Raw genomic sequence first — 23,336 nt, 5'->3', positions numbered from 1 at the left:
TATTCTCCCTCTGCTTTTCATTTGCTTCAGACCCCGGCTTTCCTTCTCTTGGGGCCAGATGAATGACCATAGCATTTTGCGACTCACTAATTGCGATGAACTGCGAGTTGCAATTTGCGAGTCACAAAATGCTGTGCACAACAGTGTCTGAGACACTGTTTGCGATTCTAAATGGGGTCGCAAATTGCATGCCTCATGAATATTAATGAGGCCGTCGCCTCTGACCCTGCTCTCAGGCTAGGTCGCCCCCACGCCGCTGCTGCCTGCCAGTCTCTTGGTTTCCCTACCTGGCTCCCAGCGCTGCTCCAGCGCTCGCTGTGACTACCTCCTGCCTGCCTGCTCCGGGACGGTCCCAGCCGCCGCTGAGCAATCCATCCTTGCCGCACTTTGCCGCCGCTGCCTCCCTGCGGCCCCGCCCCCACTGAGCCCATTCGCCACCCCGCTCCCACCACCCAGCTGCTCCTCCCTCCCGGTTTCCCTCTTAAGGGGGCCGCGCGGCGGGGCAGAGAGCGACCTCTGACCCTGCTCTCAGGCTAGGTCGCTCCCACGCCGCTGCTGCCTGCCAGTCTCTTGGTTTCCCTACCTGGCTCCCAGCGCTGCTCCAGCCCTCGCTGTCACTACCTCCTGGCTGCCTGCTCCCGGACAGTCCCAGCCGCCGCTGAGCCGTCCATCCTCGCCGCACTTTCCTGCCGCTGCCTCCCTGCGGCCCTGCCCCACCAATCCCATTCGCCGCCCCGCTCCCGCCACCCAGCTGCTCCTCCCTCCCGGTTTCCCTCTTAAGGGGGCGGCGAGGCAGCGCAGGGAGCGACCTCTGACCCTGTTCTCAGGCTAGGTCGCCCCCACGCCGCTGCTGCCTGCCAGTCTCTTGGTTTCCCTACCTGACTCCCAGCGCTGCTCCAGCGCTCGCTGTCACTACCTCCTGCCTGCCTGCTCTGGGACGGTCCCAGCCGCCGCTGAGCAATCCATCCTTGCCGCACTTTGCCGCCGCTGCCTCCCTGCGGCCCCGCCCCCACTGAGCCCATTCGCCACCCCGCTCCCACCACCCAGCTGCTCCTCCCTCCCGGTTTCCCTCTTAAGGGGGCCGCGCGGCGGGGCAGAGAGCGACCTCTGACCCTGCTCTCAGGCTAGGTCGCTCCCACGCCGCTGCTGCCTGCCAGTCTCTTGGTTTCCCTACCTGGCTCCCAGCGCTGCTCCAGCGCTCGCTGTGACTACCTCCTGCCTGCCTGCTCTGGGACGGTCCCAGCCGCTGCTGAGCAATCCATCCTTGCCGCACTTTGCCGCCGCTGCCTCCCTGCGGCCCGCCCCCACTGAGCCCATTCGCCACCCCGCTCCCACCACCCAGCTGCTCCTCCCTCCCTGTTTCCCTCTTAAGGGGGCCGCGCGGCGGGGCAGAGAGCGACCTCTGACCCTGCTCTCAGGCTAGGTCGCTCCCACGCCGCTGCTGCCTGCCAGTCTCTTGGTTTCCCTACCTGGCTCCCAGCGCTGCTCCAGCCCTCGCTGTCACTACCTCCTGGCTGCCTGCTCCCGGACAGTCCCAGCCGCCGCTGAGCCGTCCATCCTCGCCGCACTTTCCTGCCGCTGCCTCCCTGCGGCCCTGCCCCACCAATCCCATTCGCCGCCCCGCTCCCGCCACCCAGCTGCTCCTCCCTCCCGGTTTCCCTCTTTAGGGGGCGGCGAGGCAGCGCAGGGAGCGACCTCTGACCCTGTTCTCAGGCTAGGTCGCCCCCACGCCGCTGCTGCCTGCCAGTCTCTTGGTTTCCCTACCTGACTCCCAGCGCTGCTCCAGCGCTCGCTGTCACTACCTCCTGCCTGCCTGCTCTGGGACGGTCCCAGCTGCCGCTGAGCCGTCCATCCTCGATGCACTTTCCCGCCGCTGCCTCCCTGCGGCCCCGCTCCCACCAAGCCCATTCGCCGCCCGCTCCCGCCACCCAGCTGCTCCTCCCTCTCGGTTTCCCTCTTATGGAGACCGCAAAGCGGCCGCGCCGCTGGCGCGCCAAAGGCAAGCCCGTCTACGCCCGTCCGCTCCTGGACCGCGTCCAGCGCCAGAACCCCTGGCCCCAGCCGATGCCAGGGCACCCAACTGAGATACGACACCGCCACCCTCATCGCACTCAACACAGGACGACCTGCCGTCTGCCACCAAGCCACCCCGAGGCGCACCCACGGACCCTTCACCTGCCAAGCATGCAATTCACCTGCCTCTGAACCTGCACCCCGCCCACCGAACACAGCAACGACAATCACTAACCACCTCAAGTGCATCCTCCTCAACACCCGCTCCGTCCACAAACACGCCGTCGAAATCTGGGAACTCCTTGATACAACAGCACCAGAAGTCGCCTTCCTCGCGGAAACCTGGATGAACGCCTCCTCGGCCCCCGACATCACCATAGCCATCCCGGACGGCTACAAAATCACCCGGAAGGACCGCGTCAACAAAACTGGAGGAGGAATCACCATCATCTACAGGAACACCATCAGAGTCATGACCAACGCCGAAGACACACTCACCGTCGCCGAACACCTACACTTCCAGATCCACACCGACCCCCAGGCCACCCTCAGAGGAACACTCATCTACACACCCCCGGGCCCACGGACACAATTTAGCTAAACCATCGCCGACTTCATCAGCCCGCACGCCTTAGCCTCACCAGAGTACATCCTCCTAGGGGACTTGAACTTCCACCTGGGGAAAAACAACGACAACAACACCACCACCCTGCTCGACAACCTTGCCAACCTCGGACTCAAGCAACTGGTGGACACGCCCACCCACCTCGCCGGCCACACGCTCGACCCCATTTTCTCCGCCAGCAACCACGTCTCCTTCAGCCACTCCACCGGACTACACTGGACCGACCACAGCTGCATCCACTTCACCTTCAAGAAAACCACCTCCCACCACCAGATGCTACAGATCCCCCGCAGATGCTGGAGCAAAGTCACCACAGACCAGCTAACCACATAGCTGAGCCAGAACCCACCTGTCGACACCCCTGACACCAACGACGCAGCACACAATCTCGCACAGTGGATCACCAACTGCGCCGATGACCTCGCTCCACTGAAGAAACCCCCAGGCAAGACTACCAACAGAAAAACCTCATGGTTCACAGATGCCCTCAAAATCGCAAAGAAATCATGCCGAACCCTCAAAAAAGCTTGGCGCCACAAACGGACATCAGAAAACATGACAGCCCTCAAGAGCGCCACCCGCGAGTACCACCAGATGATCCGCACCACCAAAAGGACATCGTTCATAGAGCGGCTGGACAACAACACCCACAACAGCAAGGAACTCTTCAGCATCGGCAAAGAGCTCTCCAACCCAAGTACCAGCAACACCGACATCACACGTCGCAAGACCTCTGCAACTCCCTCGCCACATTCTTCCACCGCAAGATTGCAGATATACACAACAGCTTCGGACCCCAGACTCTGCCTCCAGCCACCAAACCAACGACCCCCACCACCAGCCTCAGCACATGGACCCCCATCAGCACTGAAGACACCACCTGCGTCATGAACACCATCCACTCCGGCTCCCCCTCCGACCCATGCCCTCATCATATCTTCAACAAAGCCGACACCATCATCGCACCCCACCTCCGGAACGTCATTAACAGCTCCTTCACGTCAGCCACCTTCCCTGGAAGCTGGAAACACGCAGAAATCAACGCCCTTCTGAAGAAACCAACAGCGGACCCCAAAGACCTCAAGAACTTCCGCCCCATCTCTCTGCTCCCCGTCCCGGCCAAAGTCATCGAGAAGACCGTTAATAAACAGCTGACTGCATTCCTCGAAGAAAACAACTCGCTCGACCCATCCCAATCTGGATTTCGAGCCAACCACAGCACCGAGACCGCCCTCATCGCAGCCACCGATGACATCAGGACTCTGATGGACAACGGAGAGACAGCCGCTCTCATCCTCCTGGACCTCTCAGCAGCTTTTGACATCGTCTGCCACTGCACCCTAATAACTCGCCTCTACAACACTGGGATCCAAGGAAAGGCCCTGGACTGGATCACATCGTTCCTCTCCGACAGAACCCAGAGAATCCGCTCAGAGGCCACCAAAATCATCTGCGGCGTACCCCAGGCCTCCTCACTCAGCCTAACCCTCTTCAATATCTACATGAGCCCCCTCGCCGCCATTGCACTCAAACACAACCTCAACATCATCTCCTACGCCGACGACTCCCAACTGATACTCTCCCTCACCAAAGACCCTCTCACCGCCAAAGCCAATTTCCAGGACAGAATGAAAGATGTCGCAGAATGGATGAAGCACAGCCGTCTGAAGCTCAACTCGGACAAGACGGAGGTCCTCATCCTCGGACAATCCCCATCCGCCTGGGACGACTCCTGGTGGCCCACGACACTGGGCATCGCACCGACACCCACGGACCACGCGCACAACCGATTCATCCTGGACTCCTCCCTCACGATGACCAAGCAAGTCAACGCAGTCTCGTCCTCATGTTTCAACATCCTGCGCATGCTCCGAAAGATCTTACGGTGGATCCCCACCGAAACCAGAAAGACGGTCAACCAGGCCCTCGTCACCAGCCGACAGGGTCCTTACTCGAGGTCTCCAGACGTTGGATCCGTACACACCAGCGAGGGAGAAGGACTTTTGCCTTACTCCAGCCTCGATTAGGAGCAGCCATTAAAGAAATAAACAAAGCAGCGCCATTGAATTCGCCCGCTTGCAGCTGCTGTTAAAAAACCTGTTGGGAAATACACCATTGATTAAATACTTTCAAGGTATCGATTGAACCTATGGATTGAGAACCAACATTCGGTCCTGAGGAGAACCCCATTCACTCTTAGGGGTTTGAAACGCGTCGACCAGCTTTTTCTGTCCCGCTTCTGGCCACCATTATTTTGTCGAAATCGAGTATTCATAAATTTGGTTTCATGAGGGATCTCATGACAATCATAATGACATTGCAAAATAGAAAATATTGTCTACTGATTATTTGCCAGTTGCTTGGACTTAGCGTTTTCTGTATCTTTTGTATTTCACTTTGTATTGTCTTTGTATGAATGTATGGCCAAGTATGTCTGATATGTTGCATTTAGATGTCTGTATATATTGTATATAAAACGTATTCTCATTGTTCATTTTTGTATTTTCCACGCACAACAAACAATGTGTTCAAATTTAAAATTATGACCGTTTGCAACAAATAAAATTGCTCGGTGTTACAAGTCAACCGGTTGTTACTTGATTTGATCAAAACAACCCTCATTGAAATCAGTTCTGTTTATTGGAACCCCAGTTTTGGCTCCTCTTTTGGTTTTTTGTTTTAAAAAGTGTTGTGCATGCATTCCCTGAGTGGTTCAGGTGTACCTGACCCACTGGCAATGCAAAATTGGGACCAGTACTTCATTTGTAATACGTAACTTTGATTGAATTTCTCTCATTCCGTTTTTAATGCACTATATTGTAGTCTGTGCGTGCTTTCTAAAGCTTAGGGGCATATTAGCAACGATTAGCGATATCTATCGCTAACTAGGCTTAGCAACGAATTTTTTATCGCCAAGCATCGCCGGAATTATCGCTGAGATAACTTGCTATTAGCAAGGTTTATCTCCAAAGCGATACATTTTCCGGCGATAGCGTGAATATCGCTGAGAATACAGCGATGTTCACGCATTTGCGACAAAATGCTCTTAGCCATGTTATCCACCTCCCATTGGATAACATGGCTAAGAACTGGTCTGAGCAGGCGTTAGTTTTTGGAGATATTCGCGCTTAGCGCGAATATTTCCAACGCTACGCCTGACTTGTTAATAGGCGATAGCGACGTTATCGACTGCTTTCAGTTGCTAACGGGTTGGGTACGCCCACTTTGCATGTCATTAGCGATAAACATAGCTGACATGCAAAGCGGGCCCCAAACCGCTCGCCTAAAAGCTGTCGCTAACATCAGTTAGCGATAGCTTGCTAATGGGGCGATAGAATTATCGACGCTTAGCGACCGAAAACGGCCGCTAAATCGGCGATAATTATCTATCGCCCCCCTTGCTAATATACCCCTAAGTTCCCTGAATTCCAAATACCGCTCGGGCAGTTCCTCGTTCACGAAGGACTGTCATGAGGAAGACACAAGAGGCGGGAAGGGTCCAATTAATTAGCAGTAATCTTCATCATTCCAAGCTCAATCCTTCCTCATCACCGAACCGGCATTCCTCAACGTCCAAGGTGAATAACTGCAGTTCGCTAATGTCTGCTGAGAAGAATTTTAATTTTTTTGTCAGGGAAGACTATTTATGATTTCAGCTTTCTGAAAGAAACATACAGAAGAAAAACTTAAGTAACACAACGCATTAAAATGAACTTTGCTCTGGCTTTTACTTTCACTGTACTTTTATATTGTATGTCTGGCAGGTGTTCTTGCAAACCCAGCTCCTAGCGCTCACGTGGATCCAGGCAAGTCATTCACCTACGTGTGGAACATTCCAGAAGATGTGGGCCCCACCTCTGAAGATAGCGACTGTGTGACCTGGCTATACTATTCAGCAACGGATGCAATTAAAGACACGAATTCCGGCCTCGTGGGCCCTCTCATTGTGTGTAAGAAAGGCACCATGAAGGTAAAGAAACTGATATTGCAAGCTAAATGCACATAATAACCTTTCAGTGATTTAGTGCGACAGAATATTTTTGATTTAACATTAACACCATGCGAGCTTTCCTCATTAACCCTCATTGATGTACCAGGGTATAGACGTGCAAATTTAGATGCGATGGCCTTTTAGTGGCGGATGTGATGTGATTTTATTATTTATACATAAATACAAAGTACTTAATTGGGCACCCTGTTATTTAATCACAATGTGTACAAAGATACAATTTATCATACTTTTATTAGATTTTCAGAGGGTGGGGGGTTGCATGTGAGAGGAAAGCTTGTGCAAGGTTCAAATAAATACAAAAACGCTGATCAATAGCTAAAGGTTGGTTAAAATAATCAATGCTAGCTTCAACATAGAGCCAGCATGCCACCGGAAGAGCAATAAATGTTCCAAGTACATTTCAGTTGAGCCATGCTACATGCGCATTGGGTAAATCTCCTCAGTAAGGGTGGCGCAAACTGGTTGGGGAGTAGGCTGTCGACGTTTCGACCCCAAGGGTATGTTAGGTATCCATGCGACCTTAAGACGGGTCTTCATCAGGACGGTGGGGGTGTGGGTGAGGGCAGGGGCAAGTTACCGTGAAAGGATAATCAAAGGTTGGGCCGTCCGGCTCCAAAACGGGGAGAGTAGAAAGGTCAATTAGGAGCAAGGATTAATCCTGTTCCTATAAGTTGAAATCAAGGCACAATGGCCTGCTGCCGCGTGGGTCAGTAATAATTTGGTCAACAGAATGGCTTGATCCTCACCGGCATACTCAGGGAAAGGAAAGCCCCCCTACCCTCTCCCTTTCCTTTGGGGCACTAATGAAAATCTAATAATTGTATGATAAATTGTATCTTTGTACACATGGTGATTAAATAACAGTGTGCCCAATTAAGTTCTTTGTATTTATGTATAAATAATTGTTTGAATGTCCTTTCTGGCTAAACACTATACACTGGGACCACTCCCTACTGTATCGCCTTGTACCCAGGTCCCAGTGACTTCAATGGGTTCACCCTTTTACTGTAACGTGATTTTATTATTTGTCAAGGAGAGGTGTGGCACAGCGGGCAAAGCGATTGACTCTCGAGCACGTGGTTCTAGTGGCAGCCCCTCCGCCATGGCAGAGGAGCGTCGCCCTACTGCTTTTAAGCAGTACCAAGTAGAAATATAAAATGATAATAACTTAGACTTTTTTTCATTTTATGCTTCGCGACATGCTGATTTGCGGGTGGGTGGGTGGGGCTGCTCTGCTCTCGGATCAGGGCACCGAGGAGTACGCAAGGACTGTTTGGTCAGCACTGTCGGGCCACCCAAGTCAGTCATGCGCACCTTCCCTGTTCTCCATGCAAGCTGCATTACAGCCTGCATGGCGAACATTCCCATCCCTCCAGCCCCTGGATGAGCACCGTGTCACAGCACTCAGACCAACCACAACGCTGCATTGCAGCGTTATGATTGGCTTAGGGGAGGAGCCTGGCTGCCTGCTTCCTGTTCCTGAAGTCGGTGGCAAGAGAACAGAAGCAGAGACGCTGGACCTGTCAGCAAGGTACGTTTTTTGTAATTCCCGTCTGTGACCCCTCTCACGCCTGCCCCGCCACCCTTGAGTCATGCCGGCTACCATTACGTAGTTTACAGTTCTATCGCCGGCGACAGCTCAGCTCAGCATCATGTGACTCTGGGCAATAGCTCATTTAATCTCCCCTACGGCCCCCAGCGCTACTTAATCTCCTCTACGAGTCTGACCCCCAGCGCCTTGAAACCCTTAAGGGGTTGATATGTTTGCGCTTTACATATATGAATTATTATTATATTTATTACACTACAAAATTGTCAATCTTCCTCATACCTAATCGGAATCTACTGGCAATGTCACAGTACAGACTTGAAAGTTTAGGTGGCAGGGTGTTCTTTGTGACAGCTGCCAAGCTCTGGAACACCCTGACTGCTCGTCTCCATGCTGCAGTCCACCTGCTTTCTTTGCAGAAATAGTTTAGAACTTCGCTACTCATCTTAGACTGCACAAAACTGGTATGCCTTATGATGGGATAGTCCTCAGAATCAAGCATAAAAAAGCATTATTTATTAGTTTTCAAATTTACCACCCAAAGCGATAGACAAACCATTTTAAACAAAATAATCTGAAAAAGGTCGCATACCCATTACAAACAGTAGCAATCCGAAATTTCATACAGTATACTCAGAATGAAAACTAACAAATACATAAAACATCACAGAAAATGAAACTCTACCACTAAGGGCCCGATTATGTGGTCATTCAAAAGGCCGCCAAATCGGATTTGGCTTTCCCGGATCCGATTCGTAGCCCTTGTTTCTGACCGAATCGTACACTAAGTATGATACAAAGATCGCGTACGCATCAACCGAATCGCTTCCGAACGCGATCCTGTCTGTAAGACTCATTCGTAGCCAAACCGTGCTGCGCAATGGAGCCGGATTCGGACAGAGCGAATACGATGCATGATTCGGACCGTTGCATCAACTCGACTTGGTCCTAGCGAGACGAAACGCCTGTCGGAATCGTACTTTGGGGGGCCGTAGCAGGCCCTTCATCACCCAGGACCCTCTGAATCTGTCACGGGGGTGCCCATGGGTCCCCCAGATTGAAGCATGCACAGTGTGGCGGGTGCCACAGGGTGTACACTTTCCCCACCCACCCCTTTTTTCTATGGGAGCCTGTGAACGTGTCAGTACACAGGCTCCCATAGAGTTCAATAGGAGTCCGAGCGAACTTGGTCGGACTCCCGAAGCACGTTTTACTTGGAAAGCCCTCCGGATCTGAGCCGTACAGAGGGCTTTCCTAGCGAGATCATAACCGGGCCCTAAGTGTCTTAAGATTTGATTAAAAAAAATAAAAAATTCTAAAAATGCTCTGTAACCGTGAGAGTAGCTAGTATACCACACATTTAATTTCATCGGAACATAATTCTCAGAAAACAAAAATGCACAAGTTTCCTTTGATTACACACAAGTACTACATGGAATATATTTTGCATTAGCGATGCATAAAACAGACAATTTTAATCATGCCCTTCCGGGTCATACCATTTAGCTAAATTTACTCGAAGTGGACGGCCGTTAACCTTGTGACTTTTGTGGACCTTCTGTTGAATCATTACTGGAATCCACGGACCCCCCACTGAGTCATTTTTGTAAGCCAGTGATCCACGATCTAAGCCATTTCTATGATTTGAAACTCAAAACAATACGCAAAAATAAGTATGTACTGAACACATTTTGAAATATTTTGTTCAATTCGCAATCAAAAATAGAAAACATTTTTACATTTTCACTTTACCTTCTTCATGCCTTCCTGTTTTTGACTTTTTCAAACTTTTTGAGGGTCTTGTGCCACCTCAATGCGGAGCATAACTATTTGAAAGTTTTCTTTTGCAGGGGATGTGGTCACAGTGACCAGAAAGAGAGTGCATGTTTTGATGGGGCCCGCAGGGTCTAGTGTGCATCTATGTGTGTATGTGCAGTGGGCCACTCTGTTTTGTGTCCTACAAGCCAAATGAGAGAAGGTGGATGCCCTGATTTGGTTGTCCAAACATTACATACAGATGACTAAGCCTGTACATAAACCACTCAGTAAGTGCCATATGTACCTGACCACTGGCAATGCAATATTGGGACCAGTACTTCATTTGTAAAAAAAAATAAGTGCCAGGGCCCTTGTCAGGAAGCCATTGCAGCTTTGATTCACCCATTGCCTCCAACTAGAGCTGCCAATATCATTACCATCACAACTAACCATCACACTCATACAAATCTGACAATTCAGCCTTTAAATATACATTACAAATTACTAAAACATGCTGCTCAAGCTATTCTTGTGGTTTAGGGTGACGGGTATTACTGATTTTAATGTAAATGTAATTATAAAACAGCTATTGTGCTTCTCACAAAATTCAATAAACAGCGCCACCATGCGGCAGCTGCTATAAAAGCCGTTTTTTACAATAAAGGTGCGGTGCTCAGCACCAGAAACCACCAGCTAAAATTAAGAATTGATTGAGACTGAAACTGTGAGGTTAAACCAAGGGGTGCTGCCGATCATGAGCAGGAAGTGAGCCGTTTAAATCAGTGATGAAAAATATGTTGGTGTGTTGTTCCCCCTGTTTTTGGCTGTGTATTCATGTTTTTCAAACTCCAGGGCAGTGTGTCCCAAACCTGGTAAGCCCCATCCTTAGGGGCATAAAATGCATATAACTAGTGAGTGAAGCATTGATTACTGTAACTATCCACAGGCAGTTGTGTTTGTGAGCTTTTGACCTTTTGTTCAGTAAAACTTTGATATGTGGCACCTGCTACAAGTGTCATAACTTATTGAAAGTTTGCTGGGTTTGAATAGTTCAGCCAAACAAGTGTGCCAGGTCAAATGCTCGTTGACTAGCACAATACACAAATTTAATTATTGTAGTCTAATAAATCCCTATGTAGATTAATGGTGGCAGGCTACTATAGTAGTTTGTGTTACTACTCTTTCAGAAGAGAAAAGAAGTCCATGTAGGAATTCTATATACAAATATAAACTCAAAAGATCTTTCCAAATCCCACTGTTTCCAAACATTTCTGAAAGTGCAATGGAAAGCTGTTCCTTAGAGACAACAGGGGTTTAGCAGAAGTGGGACAATCATTGTAAATGGCCAATGTTCTCCTCTGCCACAGTCACGGTTCCATGCTTCATTTACAGATGGGGGAAACTTCAGACTTTAGGTTGGCATAGGGCTGCTAGCACCAGAACACCCACAATGCTTAGGACAGGGACTTTGACGCAGATTTTTCCAACCCAAGTCTACCATGAAGGGCATGGAGGCACCAGGCAGGAAAGTTTATCAGTGGCCTCCAGGCTGTCAGGTCCGAGCACATCAGAGCCATTTCTTTTTTATGTTTCAGAAAGAAATACCAGTTTTTCAGGATTGTTTCTAAAATAGTAAATCTTTACTTCCCTATATGCAGATTCCTTTTGGTATTTTGTACCTTGATATTCTGTCTTCGATATTCTTGTGCCATTATGTTCTAGGGGTCAGTTTTCAGTAGTAAAGGCTCCTGGGATGCCACCAAGAGCAATTTGGACAAAAATCCCATACAAGAGAGGAACTGTAAATATGGCTGTTAGTTCTCTGTCAGGCAAAAATGAACAGGGCTGTTGGTTCACTCTCCAAAGGCTAAACCTCTAAGGTATCAAGCACTGATTTTCAGATTTAAAGTAATGTAAGCAATTGAAACTATTCTTTTACCAGGTATATTAATTGTAATTTGCACATTTTTACCCACAGGACAAAAGAAGCAAAAGACATAAGAATTTTGCCATGCTCCCTACAGTGTTTGATGAAAATCTTAGCTGGTACCTGGACGACAATATTGGGATGTTTGCAAAACATTCTAATGTCACAGACAAGGAGAACCCTGACTTCCAAGAGTCTAATATGATGCACTGTAAGCACCCCTTCAGATGCTATACACACCTCGTGATTAAGAGAGAAGTCAAGTTAGAGAATTTCTTAGAACAGAAGCATTTACAGACATGTTTTTACATTTTTTATAAACATAAATAAATTTTGTTAGCATTTCAGGCATACCAATACAAGAAGGTTCCAAATGTAATAAAGCAAACTACTAGTCCATACAATATGCCCATGTCTATGCTTGTCTTTGACCCTATATAGAAGTCCGCTCCTTTTCGGCTAGGCTGGCAATATACCATACCACATGAATACATATATACATACATGCATACACTTGACAAAACAGCCTCCTGCATCCGCTTCAAACCTCTCTATTTCAAGACTGCCAGGAAATGTTAAAGGGAAACATGCAACGTCTTGTAATTTTGAGGGCAGCCACTGTCTCAATATGTAAGGCTTTCATGATCAAGCTTCTATATAAACCCTGAATCCAGCCACCCACTGAAGGTGTCTCCCCCTCTACCAGTTCTGAGACACCTTGGGCCACAATCACACCTACACTTAGGATGGTCTTTGCAGCCGTTGGTGCTTCAAGGTCCCCTGTGTTTTAAAGACATTTAACAGAGAGAAAATTCTTACTGAAATCCTTATTGTCTCAATGTGAGTTCCAACTACTGCTTTGTCTCCCCACCTACCATTCTTGTCAAAGACCTTTTAAGAAATTGTGTTCACCCATCTTGAAAACACCCTTTCAGCATTTCACCCCCTCCGCCCCTTTCCCTATGGCCTTGCCACCCTCTACTATACTAAAACTGCACTGTATCATAACTCCAGCGTTTAGCACCTCTGTCCATCATAACTCTCTGCTCCTCATTATAATTTAGTGTCTCGTATCACCTGCAATCTGAGGACACCCACACCTTATTTATTTCGGATCATTTTGTACCCACCTCTAATCCTGTATCTCAGATTTTTTAAAGCTGCGTACCACTGAATCGCTGTCCACTTATTCATGTGACACTCTTCAAAATTGGATTTCTTTATTTTTTCACACCACCTCCCCCCACTTTATCCAACCCCATTTTTTTAAAAATGTCATATACTCTTCTTCCCCATGACGGATCTCAGAAGTATTTTTTGCCAAATTAGGAATATGGACACCTTTATCTTCACCAGTGCCACAGTAGCAAGTATATAGTTACTAAACATTTGGAAAATCATCTGTCCTCCCTTTGACATAACCAAAGGCCGAATCAACGCTCTCGTTATTGCCAAGGACAGCTACTATAATAGCTTATTCATTGGCTTACCTCAACCTGCTTTTCAACAGTTGCCTATGCTCACAACACCTTCAAAAGGTCTTTGTTTTGATATTTCATTTTCTGGTGGATTTCCAATGGTATCTAGTCTGACCTTGGAACTCCAGTGGAGAGGCTAGAGACCATGCACTGGTAAGAAAGACTCAGGAAGTCCATCCATGACAAGAGGGACTCAATTCTTCTCTCTTGACTACACTTGAATTCCATAAACCTTACACCCTCAAACATCTGCTATGATCGTTCTAGAAATATTAGAGATACGCAACACCTTTCATATGCAGTCATTTTGAGTTCTGAAAAAAGGCACCACTGACGGAGAGTGTAAATTCATTGGTCTTACTACTGAGTGGACTATTTTTCACAGTTGTCTCCCCGATCTCTTTTCCATCCTCTACTTTCATCATAGAATGTATCTAATGCCACGTAGGTGGATTAGGGGAAAATAGAACACAATCTTAAAAATAGAGATAGGAAATGTACATGTCCATCACATTTGCTAATCAATCTTATTTTTCTTCCCTCTCACCTTTTTATAACTCTTCTTTCAGCTATAAATGGTTATATGTATGGCAACCAACCTGGATTGGACATGTGCGAAGGAGATAGTGTTTCTTGGCATTTCAATGGCATAGGCAATGAAGTTGATATGCATGGGATAAGCTTCTCTGGAAACACTCTATCAAGTAAAGGGACACATCGGAACACTGTCAGTCTTTTTCCACATTCATCCTTGACAGTCACCATGGTACCGGACAGTGAAGGTGAATAAATTAATATGGCATTATTTTCCTCTAATTTTTGAAGGTTAAAAGTAGTGAAAGTCCTATTATGTAGTTTTATACATTGGTGCATGACAATACATGCCTTTTGAAGGTTACACTTCATGCTCCAGGTACCTAGTAAGGCAGAAAACTGAAGAATGTACTTTTTCCATGACAAAGAAGTGGGGGCTGAGTGACATGGATGTTGAGCTTGGTTGCTGAAGTGTTGTTGCTATTCCATAGAAAGCCAGCAGAGAAGGAGGCAGAACACAGTACTGCCTTGTAGTCCAAGCGGGTAATGCATTAAAAGCTGTGTGGCAGACTGAGACCCTCCAAGAATGCCCCAAAGTGGGACCAAGTTGAGGTTAGCTGTAAAGACAGAGGCTACCAGCTACTGGAGAAATGGAGGAGAAACTGAGAGATGATCAAAGTTGTGGTCTACTCACAGTTTACCATTTACCTCTTCCATTTTCTGCATGGCTGGAGGTTGCTTACCCAGCCTTTCCCGTACTGCATTGTACTTACCACCTGCCTGACCACCTGCCTGTCTCCCTGCCACCCTTTCAGTGACCGGGAAGCATCCACAACCTCTGTAGGAAACATCACGGTGAATACAAAAACAGCAATTCAAAATTACATTTTCTTCTACAGCTGCATAAAAATTATGCATGTATAATAAAGATAGTCATATTGATGAAAATAGGGCATCAACCCTAACCTAGACTTTAACGCTTAGGTGCAGTACCACAATATTGAATCTTTAAGCTCAACCTACAAAAACATTGTTTCAAAGACTTCAGCTACTACCAAATCAAGGAAAGTATATATGGTTAAGTGTAGATTTACTATTCTTAACTCCACATTTATGTTCCTTGCCAATATATATACATACATGTAGACACACAGGGTACATAAATGTGTATTTTAGAGTAGAAAACGTATTCCTACCCTTATAGACTTACCTTGATGATAAGGCAATAGTCAATATTATGGAGTCAATTTTTTTTAGTTTGTTTTGTTTTTACCTCAATCTTCTGACACACAACAGATTCAACTGGAGCAAATCAACAGTGTTCAAACGAGGTATACGTTAGATAATGGTTTAAATGACTTGCTGATATGGAATATTTATACCATAATCTATGAACTGAAAAAGTAAGCACCCCGTTTTTCATAAATAGAGATCAATTTTATCAAAATTATATTGAGGAATGATTCAATCATAGCAGTAGTGCTCATACACAAAAAAGGGAATGTGCAAAGTGATAACAACAATTTAAAACTAAAAATCACTAATGTGTGAGGCATTACAATCGGCCATATAGCAGAAATTAGATGCAGAGTGCCTATTATTAATGTCGATTGTAAAGACAAATTCTGGTCAATAAAACTTGAAGCATACCTTTAAATACTGTATGCATCTAGGGCGCATCACACATTTTGTGTTTTGCTGGACATCATCAGGACGAGGAAAACATTTAAAGCATTGTCTATGCCTATAAAGATATATGCAAAAAGAACTTGAAAATAGTTGGGAAAACAAATATCTGTAGTGAAACATTTTTACAAAATGTGCCTTATGTGCCTACATGGTCTGCCTCCTTTAATTGATTCCTCACTAGACCTGACAAGAAAAGAAGGGGAGGGGGGAGGAGAAGCTGGGTTGTATCTGAAAAAGGAATGGCAGTGAGAAAGTGGATACACACATTAAAAAGAGGGTAAAAGGGTGGAAATCATACAGAAAACAAAGATTCATATTAATAGACTCAATGGATGAGCGGATCCGGGGGAGTTGGAAAATATATATTGAAAAATCGAGGTGAGCGTCAGAAGGAGAAAGTAATCTCGATACGTAGGTATTCAACCCTACTAAAATTGCATGACCCACCACTGAAAGAATCAGAGCCTACGCCTGAGGATTTTTTTTTATCTGTAAGGAACAAGTGGTTCAACCCTAGTTAAAAAGGAAGGATTGTCAAACACACTTAACATGATAGGTTTCTTGTGCGGCCCCAAAAAGAAAAAAATAGTGTGGCAGTGATCAATTAGAATCACCATTTTGAAGGATAGCGTTGTATTAATACATAGGTTTGTTGTATTAATACATAGGTTTTGGACATGTCGTAATCAAAATGAAAGAAGAGTAGTGGTGGTCAGCGGTAATGTAAGGTGCAAAAACAATGACTGCATAGCATGAACAGGGCTTTCAACGAATCCCAACCTGTGCTGAAAGAATCAGAGATTATGCTTCTAAGTAAGGGTCTTCACCTTGTGAATACTGAAGTGGTGGATTTTTTTCAAACTAAGGGGTCCATTAGGATGACGGGCGGACTTTGTCTGCCCGTCCCGATTGGGACTGCCCGCCATAAGGGCGGGGGTCTTGTGGGGGGCATTAGGATGTGCCCGCCACAGTGGCGGGCACATCCTGCATTTGTAGCATTTTGGTGGGCGGTGCTCTCAGCACCGCCCGCCACAATGCTAAAAATGCATTTCAGCATTTGCATATACAAAGCGGCAGGCACCGCACGGTGCCTGCCGCTTTGTTTATGCAAATGTGGGGGGGGTACCAGAGGTACCCCCCCGTGTGCAGCCCCCACCCCTCCTTCACTAAGGCATTGTAAAATGCCCATGCTAATATGGCTGGCGGTGTCTGATAGACAACGCCACCATAATATCCCTTTTCCGCCCCGGCCGCAAGGCGACCGGAGCGCTAAAGCGGCGGACGGTCTTTTCGTCCGCCGAGGTCCCCCAGGCCATACCGTCAATTTGCACAATTTTCCTTCGGGTAGGACTTAAAGTTTTCTTTAAATAGAAAACACGTCCTGTTTCCGTTAATAACATAGGACTTTAACTTCGTCCTCTCTCAACTTCTAATCCACCCCCAATTTATTGATTGCAGCAGAGGTATTGGCCTGTGGGAAACTGTGGTTGAAGGACTTAACCAAATATAAAAAATACTATGAATATGTTGCATATAACATCTCAAAAGAATAATATAATACCTTATTATCAAAATAGACAAAACGAAATAAAGACAAGAAATCCTGGTCAGCTAGTCAATAATGAATATCTGGCACCTGGTCGTAATTCTACAAAAGAGAAAGAACTGAGCATTCACAATTCTCGCAAAAGAGGCACTTAGCACTGGCTTTTTAAGAGAGAATCAGTTTTTATTCCTTAAAAACACAACACCCATGCAAACCAGAATCCTATATCATTCCGAAAATACATAAGAACACAGAGAACCCACCCTGGAGGCTCATAGAATCTGTCTGTGATTCAGTTTTTTTCTGTAACCATTTGTCTCTTCAACACACTGTTTGGGACATCTCTGATCTGATCAACCAGACAGAGGATATGCAGTGTGATGTCAAACAATATTTTTTAATGTTTTTGCATCAAATCATTTTACATAAATATACTTCAAGAAGAGGGCCTCTCTATTGTGAAAGGCATATTGGAGTCCAGAATAACTCTTGTACTAGTGTGCAGAGATTTTCCAATGTCATTACCACATATAGGCTTAACCAAAAAACTCTCCTACAAGAGAGAAGTCCATACCTACATCACATACATCAATGGAAATGCTACATAGGCATCTTTCTAATATGGAGAAGAGGTGGAGAGACTTTGCTAGCCTTCCTTAATTGGCTCAAAACCACCAGTGGCCACCTAAAATTCACAACATCGTATAGTAAGCCTTCCTCCCTTTTCTCGATCTCAAGATTATCCCATATGAATGATAACTGTCTGCTAAACTCTAGTGTAAACCCAAACATAGCAACATTGACTTAGGCTATTCCAGTATCCACCCAGAGGCACGCAAGGTTTACCTTTCATATGCCCAGTTCCTCCCTATCAGGAGGACCTGTAAATGAAAGAAGTAATATTTTGGGAAAGCCCAAATCCTTAGTGAAAAACGTAAATCCATAGGATAGCCCCACCAACCTGTCACTAAAGTAATGAAACAAATGTGGTATCACCCTCATGAAAATCTAATAGAAACAAGAAGGAAGAATACATCAAACGAATACCATGCATTACCACATTTACTCCCTGCGCCAAGAAAATTGTAAAAATTGTCACAAACATTGGATATTATTGACAGAGGCCAATTTAGTCAATGAGGCACCATTGTTTTCATTCTATAAAGAAAAGAAAGTAAGGGATCAGTTAGTGACAGCATGCAGCTGGAATCCATGTGATAATTCCATTATATGGATGTGGTACTCCCAACCCATCCAAGGACACTATAAATGCAGCAACTATTCCGAGTGCCCCCACACTCTGAACAAGAAGGAATTGAAACGCAGCTCCATCAAACGCAGGTATCAATCAACACTTTTCCAAATATAATTCTATCAATGTAATTTAATCTATCTGGTGCCCTTGTAATTTAGTTTACATTGGACAGCCATGGCATAGAGTGAAGGATTGAATACACCAACACAACAGTACAATAAAACGCAACAAAGAGAATCCTGCCCTGCTTTCACAATTATCACCCCCAAATAACATAGCAAACATATATTTGTTGGCAGGTGATAGAAAGAGTTATTTTACCACGTGGAGGTAAAATGTCCTGAATACTGCATAAATGAGAATGCACTGGTTACCCGTTAGGCAGCGGATCCACTTTAAAGTGCTGTGCATGTCTTTTAAGATTCTGAAGGGTCTGTCACCTCCCTTATTGCGTCAACTCTTGTGCCCTTACATCCCGAGCCGCACTCTGCGCTCTCTGGATCAAGAATTGGCAGTAACCTCTCGTTTCAAACTCAGTCGGGCGGGGGGTCGCTCCTTTAGGGTGCGGGCAGCCGCACTTTGGAACACTCTCCCCTTGAAAATCCGGACTCTTGGCGACTTGCTCTCCTTCCGCAAGGCCGTTAAAACCTTTCTGTTTTCCCAGCTTTGTTAAATTTTAAACTCCTTTTTTAATATTTTCTGTCTCCTGTTGTGTTGTGTTTGCCACCTTGTCGGTGCGCCGGGACGCTCCTTCGCTGGAGCAGCTGTGCGCAATACAAATAGCACTAACATAACATAACTAACAAAAGCATCTCCCTTTGCGACACGCATGTACCACCTTGCATGGTGCAAACGTGATGCAAGACTCCCTAAATATGTCCCTTAATGTTAATTTATAATCTATGTCTCCCACGGTTTCCGAATTCAAAACATGAAGTTCCTTCCAAGACACTGCTAAAATTGGTTATGATTCAAATGATTTATTATCCACTTGAAGGCCACATGGGTGTATGGCCCTTTCATCATATTCATTCAAAATTCATGCCTCTACCATGAGCTTCAGATATGAAGATTCCCAATGGACGTTGTGTGAACTGTCAGTAAACTTAAATTAACCATTATGGATCCATATTAAGTTTTCGTCAAGCAACTGCAAATTGCAATCGTGAAGTAGTGGTATTGCGAACATATTGAGTATTCGTTATTAAGGTTCCCAATAGACATTGTGCATGCTGTCTGTGAAATCAACTAACTGTTATGCATCCACAATAAGGTGTCTTAAAACCATTACATATGAATGAAAATGAATGAATGAATGAAAATACATTTCTACAGCGCGATTGCTGCCCTGGGGCGTCCAAGCGCTAGGGAACCAGAGGGGGATGTAATGAGGCTGACAGAGACCAGGAGGAGGGGGGGGGCTGGCATGATTACGGAGATTTGAATAGATGGGTTTTGAGTTGCTTGCGGAAGGAGGCAAGGTTGGGATTAGATCTCAGATGAAGGGGGAGAGAGTTCCAGATTTTTGAGGCGTTGAAGGTGAACATTCTTCCACCTGCTCTAGACCTTTTGATTTTGGGGACTGTTGCCATAAAAGCCTGACTAGAACGTAGTTCACGGCCTGGGTGGTATTGGCTGACTAGGCTGCGCATGATTTTTGGGCCCGAGTCCCAGAAGGCCTGATGGGCGATGCACATTGTTTTAAAGATGACTCTTTTTCGTACTGGTAGCCAGTGAAGGCTGGTCAGTGCCTTTCTGACTGGAGTTCTTCGTGGAATTTGCAGTAGGGTGCGGGCCGCACAGTTCTGCACCAGTTGTAATCTATTTAATGTGTACTCTGGGGCTCCCAGATAAAGGACGTTATTTGAGTCCAGGCGTGATTGAATTATGCCCTGAATAGCTGTTTGTTTAGCCTCCATTGGGAGCAAGGGGAGGACCTTCTTCAATGTCCGGAGAAGTCCAAAGCAGGTGGCGGAGAGCTTTGTGGCCTGGGTGTTAAAGGTAAGATTCCTGTCCAGCCATACCCCCAGGCTTTTGATGTTATCTTGCGGAGCCGGGGGGGGGCCTAGACAGGTGGGCCATAATGACTTGAAGAGGGTCGGATCAGCCGGGCCTATCAGCATGAGCTCCGTTTTGTCCCCATTCAGCTTTAGTGAGGACAGCGTCATCCAGGACTTCACCTCCTCCAGACATTTGGTTAGGCCCCCCGATGGAGAATGTTGGGCTTCCTGCGCTAGGGAGACCACCAGCTGTGTGTCGTCCGCATAGGAAATGATCTTAACTCCATACGGACGAACTACCTCAGCCAGTGGCCTCATATAGATATTAAAAAGCGCAGGACTTAGAGAGGAGCCCTGGGGGACTCCACACTTCATAGGTATGCTGGAGGAGACGGCTTGTCCGTCAAACACCTGGAACGACCTGTCGCTTAGGAAGGATTTTATCCAGAGCCAGGCCTTGTCCACAATGCCGACGTTTGCTATACGGCTCAGTAAGGTGTTATGACTGACCGTGTCAAACGCCGCACTGAGATCAAGGGGGAGCCAGTTGGGAGCTATTTGTATCATGAATATTCTGGGTATTATGTTATTAACCCTGATTAGTTATATCCCAATGTGATTGCAGGGGCTCTTCCACTGATTGATCCGTGTTCAACTTGGACCCTCCCTTTTCCATTCAAGCTTGCCTTTCAGTCATTGTTTTTGTACCAGACATTGGTCTAAAAGCAGCCGCTCCAGTTACTTTTATATCCAACAGTTATCAGGCAAAAATAAAAATGTCAAGATGTCTCTAGTGACTAATGCTCTTGCTGGAGAGGGATCAGAGTTTTGTCTAGTGGCAGTTTTGGCTCATCTAAAGTAGCGCAGAGGGTTAACATGCCTGCTGCAAAGAACATGAACGTATCATGCGAAACTGTATTTTGGGTGGATAGCTCAGTGGGTTACTGATTTTGTCATAGACATTATTTTGTTACTTGCAGTTCATAAGTTACACTCTTATTATGGCACTGTGAGCTATGACCTGCCATCAAAGAGCTGCATGCAAACTGCATGATATAGGCTAGAAAGGTATGTTTTTTCCAGTCTTTCATTATCCTAATGTTGCTTAAAAAGGGTTTTCTGGGTAGAAATACACCATTATTAGTAAAGCCAACCCTAATCAAGTGTTACTTTTTGAATCCTGAGTTTGTGCTTCTCCAGACACTAGGGTGTAGATGACATTCCGAACTTGTTTGAAATATGGAGTTCTCTTCACAACAATCAATTGGAGGTGACACCTAGGGAGTTCAATAGACAGTAATCCAATTACTTGATGATGGAGTATTGAAATCTTCATGGGCTATTTTGAGCTAAAAATATTTACCTTAGAACGGGAGAGCCACAGGGTCAATGATGTCTCAGGGTACCTGTTGGCATGATACAAAAAAACATGAACACATTGTTGCAAAAAGCATACAATATGTAAGGTGGGATATAAGTTAGCACTCCCCTAAAGAATGAGTGGCCAATAACAGCAGATGTTGCTGATAAAGGACAATGATTGATTGTACTAACTTGGAAAGTGCGAGTTCCAGAAAAATGTATATTAACTTTATAGAAAAGGAACTATAAACATAAACCATGTAATGGGCTGAAAGGTTGAGAAGGTGCACTTACCACCCAAGGTGTTTAAAAAAACAATAAGTGAAGCACTTGGATATGGGCAGTGGCTTCCCTGGCTTAAAGAATGTTCAGGAAGTAATTTAGGAGCTGCACTTAAGCCAGGTTAAGTTGTTTGCGTTAGGTGGTTGCCAAAAAATCTGTTTTGGCCTACTGATAAATTTGCCAAAATTAAATTCAGGTGAACCATTGTTCTAATTATGATATAAGCCCAGGTTCCCGCTGTTTTAAGGGCAGCTCTTATTATGTTTGTTATGTTTATTGATTTTATTCTGGGGCACATAGTATAACGTTTTACGCACCCCCAGAATCCTCGTATTTTTAGTGAAACTATTACTATAAATGCTTGTTTTCAGAATGAGTTCAACCCTTTCACCCTCATATTAATGGATTTATCCACTTACTCCCTGCCTTTCTTTGCAGTGTTGTTTTTATCACACCTGGCACACCTAAGTGTGGAATCAATTAGACGAATCAGACCATGTGAGCACAAATGGCCAATTTTGTTGCATTACAGATTTTCGTTTTCCTAACACTTTTTTATTCTTTTTGCATATCTCTTTGTATATGATTACAATACTTTGAATGCTTTCCCCATTCTCAAGATGACCAGAAAGTCACCAAGTGGTTAAAGTGCCATTGATCCATAAGCCATTAAAAGATATATTTCAAGCTGTCTTGAGCAGAGTCTGCCTCTACAATGGACATTAACAGCTTTAGGGGCTCTGCATCTTACTTATGAGTCTATTGCCGCTGCTTGTTCTACGCACACTTCTGGGTTGTGTTTTATTTGTTTTACTTTTAAACTGTCACCATCACTCTGCATGCCCATCCATTGGTGTAGAGCGCCACTGCTATATATTTGAATCATTCATCCATATGTTTGGTAAAATCGATCTCTTCTTACGAGATACAACGTGCTTACCTTCTTTGATTCATTGATTATGGTATAAAAAAACGATATGGCAAGTCATTTAAACAATTTAACATATATCTCAATTGAACAGTGTTGATTTCAAGACTGTCTGATACCATTTCCACAAGGAGTTTATGGCTCTCTACTCATTAGGTTCAATATACAACCGAATATAGCCCATACACTAATCTTTACCATCACCCTCACACCCAGTACATGTAACAAAAAACCTAAAGTAACTTATAACATTTTCCCTAACCCTGGTTTCAATCCATCGAACTATTAATTAATGTCTCATTGCTGTTTTTAACAATTGAAAAAATGCTAGTTATTCTTTTAACAGATTCTCCAAATGTACCACTTCCCCAGAAATTA

At 45.6% G+C, this 23,336-nt stretch overlaps 1 protein-coding gene across 1 annotated transcript in view; it reads left to right on the top strand.

Annotated features, from left to right (window-relative positions):
- CP (ceruloplasmin) overlaps positions 1 to 23,336 on the top strand; it is a 428,303-nt gene that overhangs the window by 170,680 nt on the left and 234,287 nt on the right. The window contains exons 9-11 of the mRNA XM_078668012.1: positions 6,403 to 6,608; positions 11,936 to 12,095; positions 13,932 to 14,144. Of these exons, the coding sequence (XP_078524138.1) occupies positions 6,403 to 6,608; positions 11,936 to 12,095; positions 13,932 to 14,144 (579 nt within the window). The remainder of the gene's footprint in view (positions 1 to 6,402; positions 6,609 to 11,935; positions 12,096 to 13,931; positions 14,145 to 23,336) is intronic.

This window comes from Lissotriton helveticus, chromosome 11 (genome assembly GCF_964261635.1).
Source record: "Lissotriton helveticus chromosome 11, aLisHel1.1, whole genome shotgun sequence".
NCBI classification, from domain to species: Eukaryota; Metazoa; Chordata; class Amphibia; order Caudata; family Salamandridae; genus Lissotriton; species Lissotriton helveticus.
The sequence above is the reverse complement of the archived record's forward strand: the minus strand, read 5'-3'. Positions and strand labels throughout refer to the sequence as shown.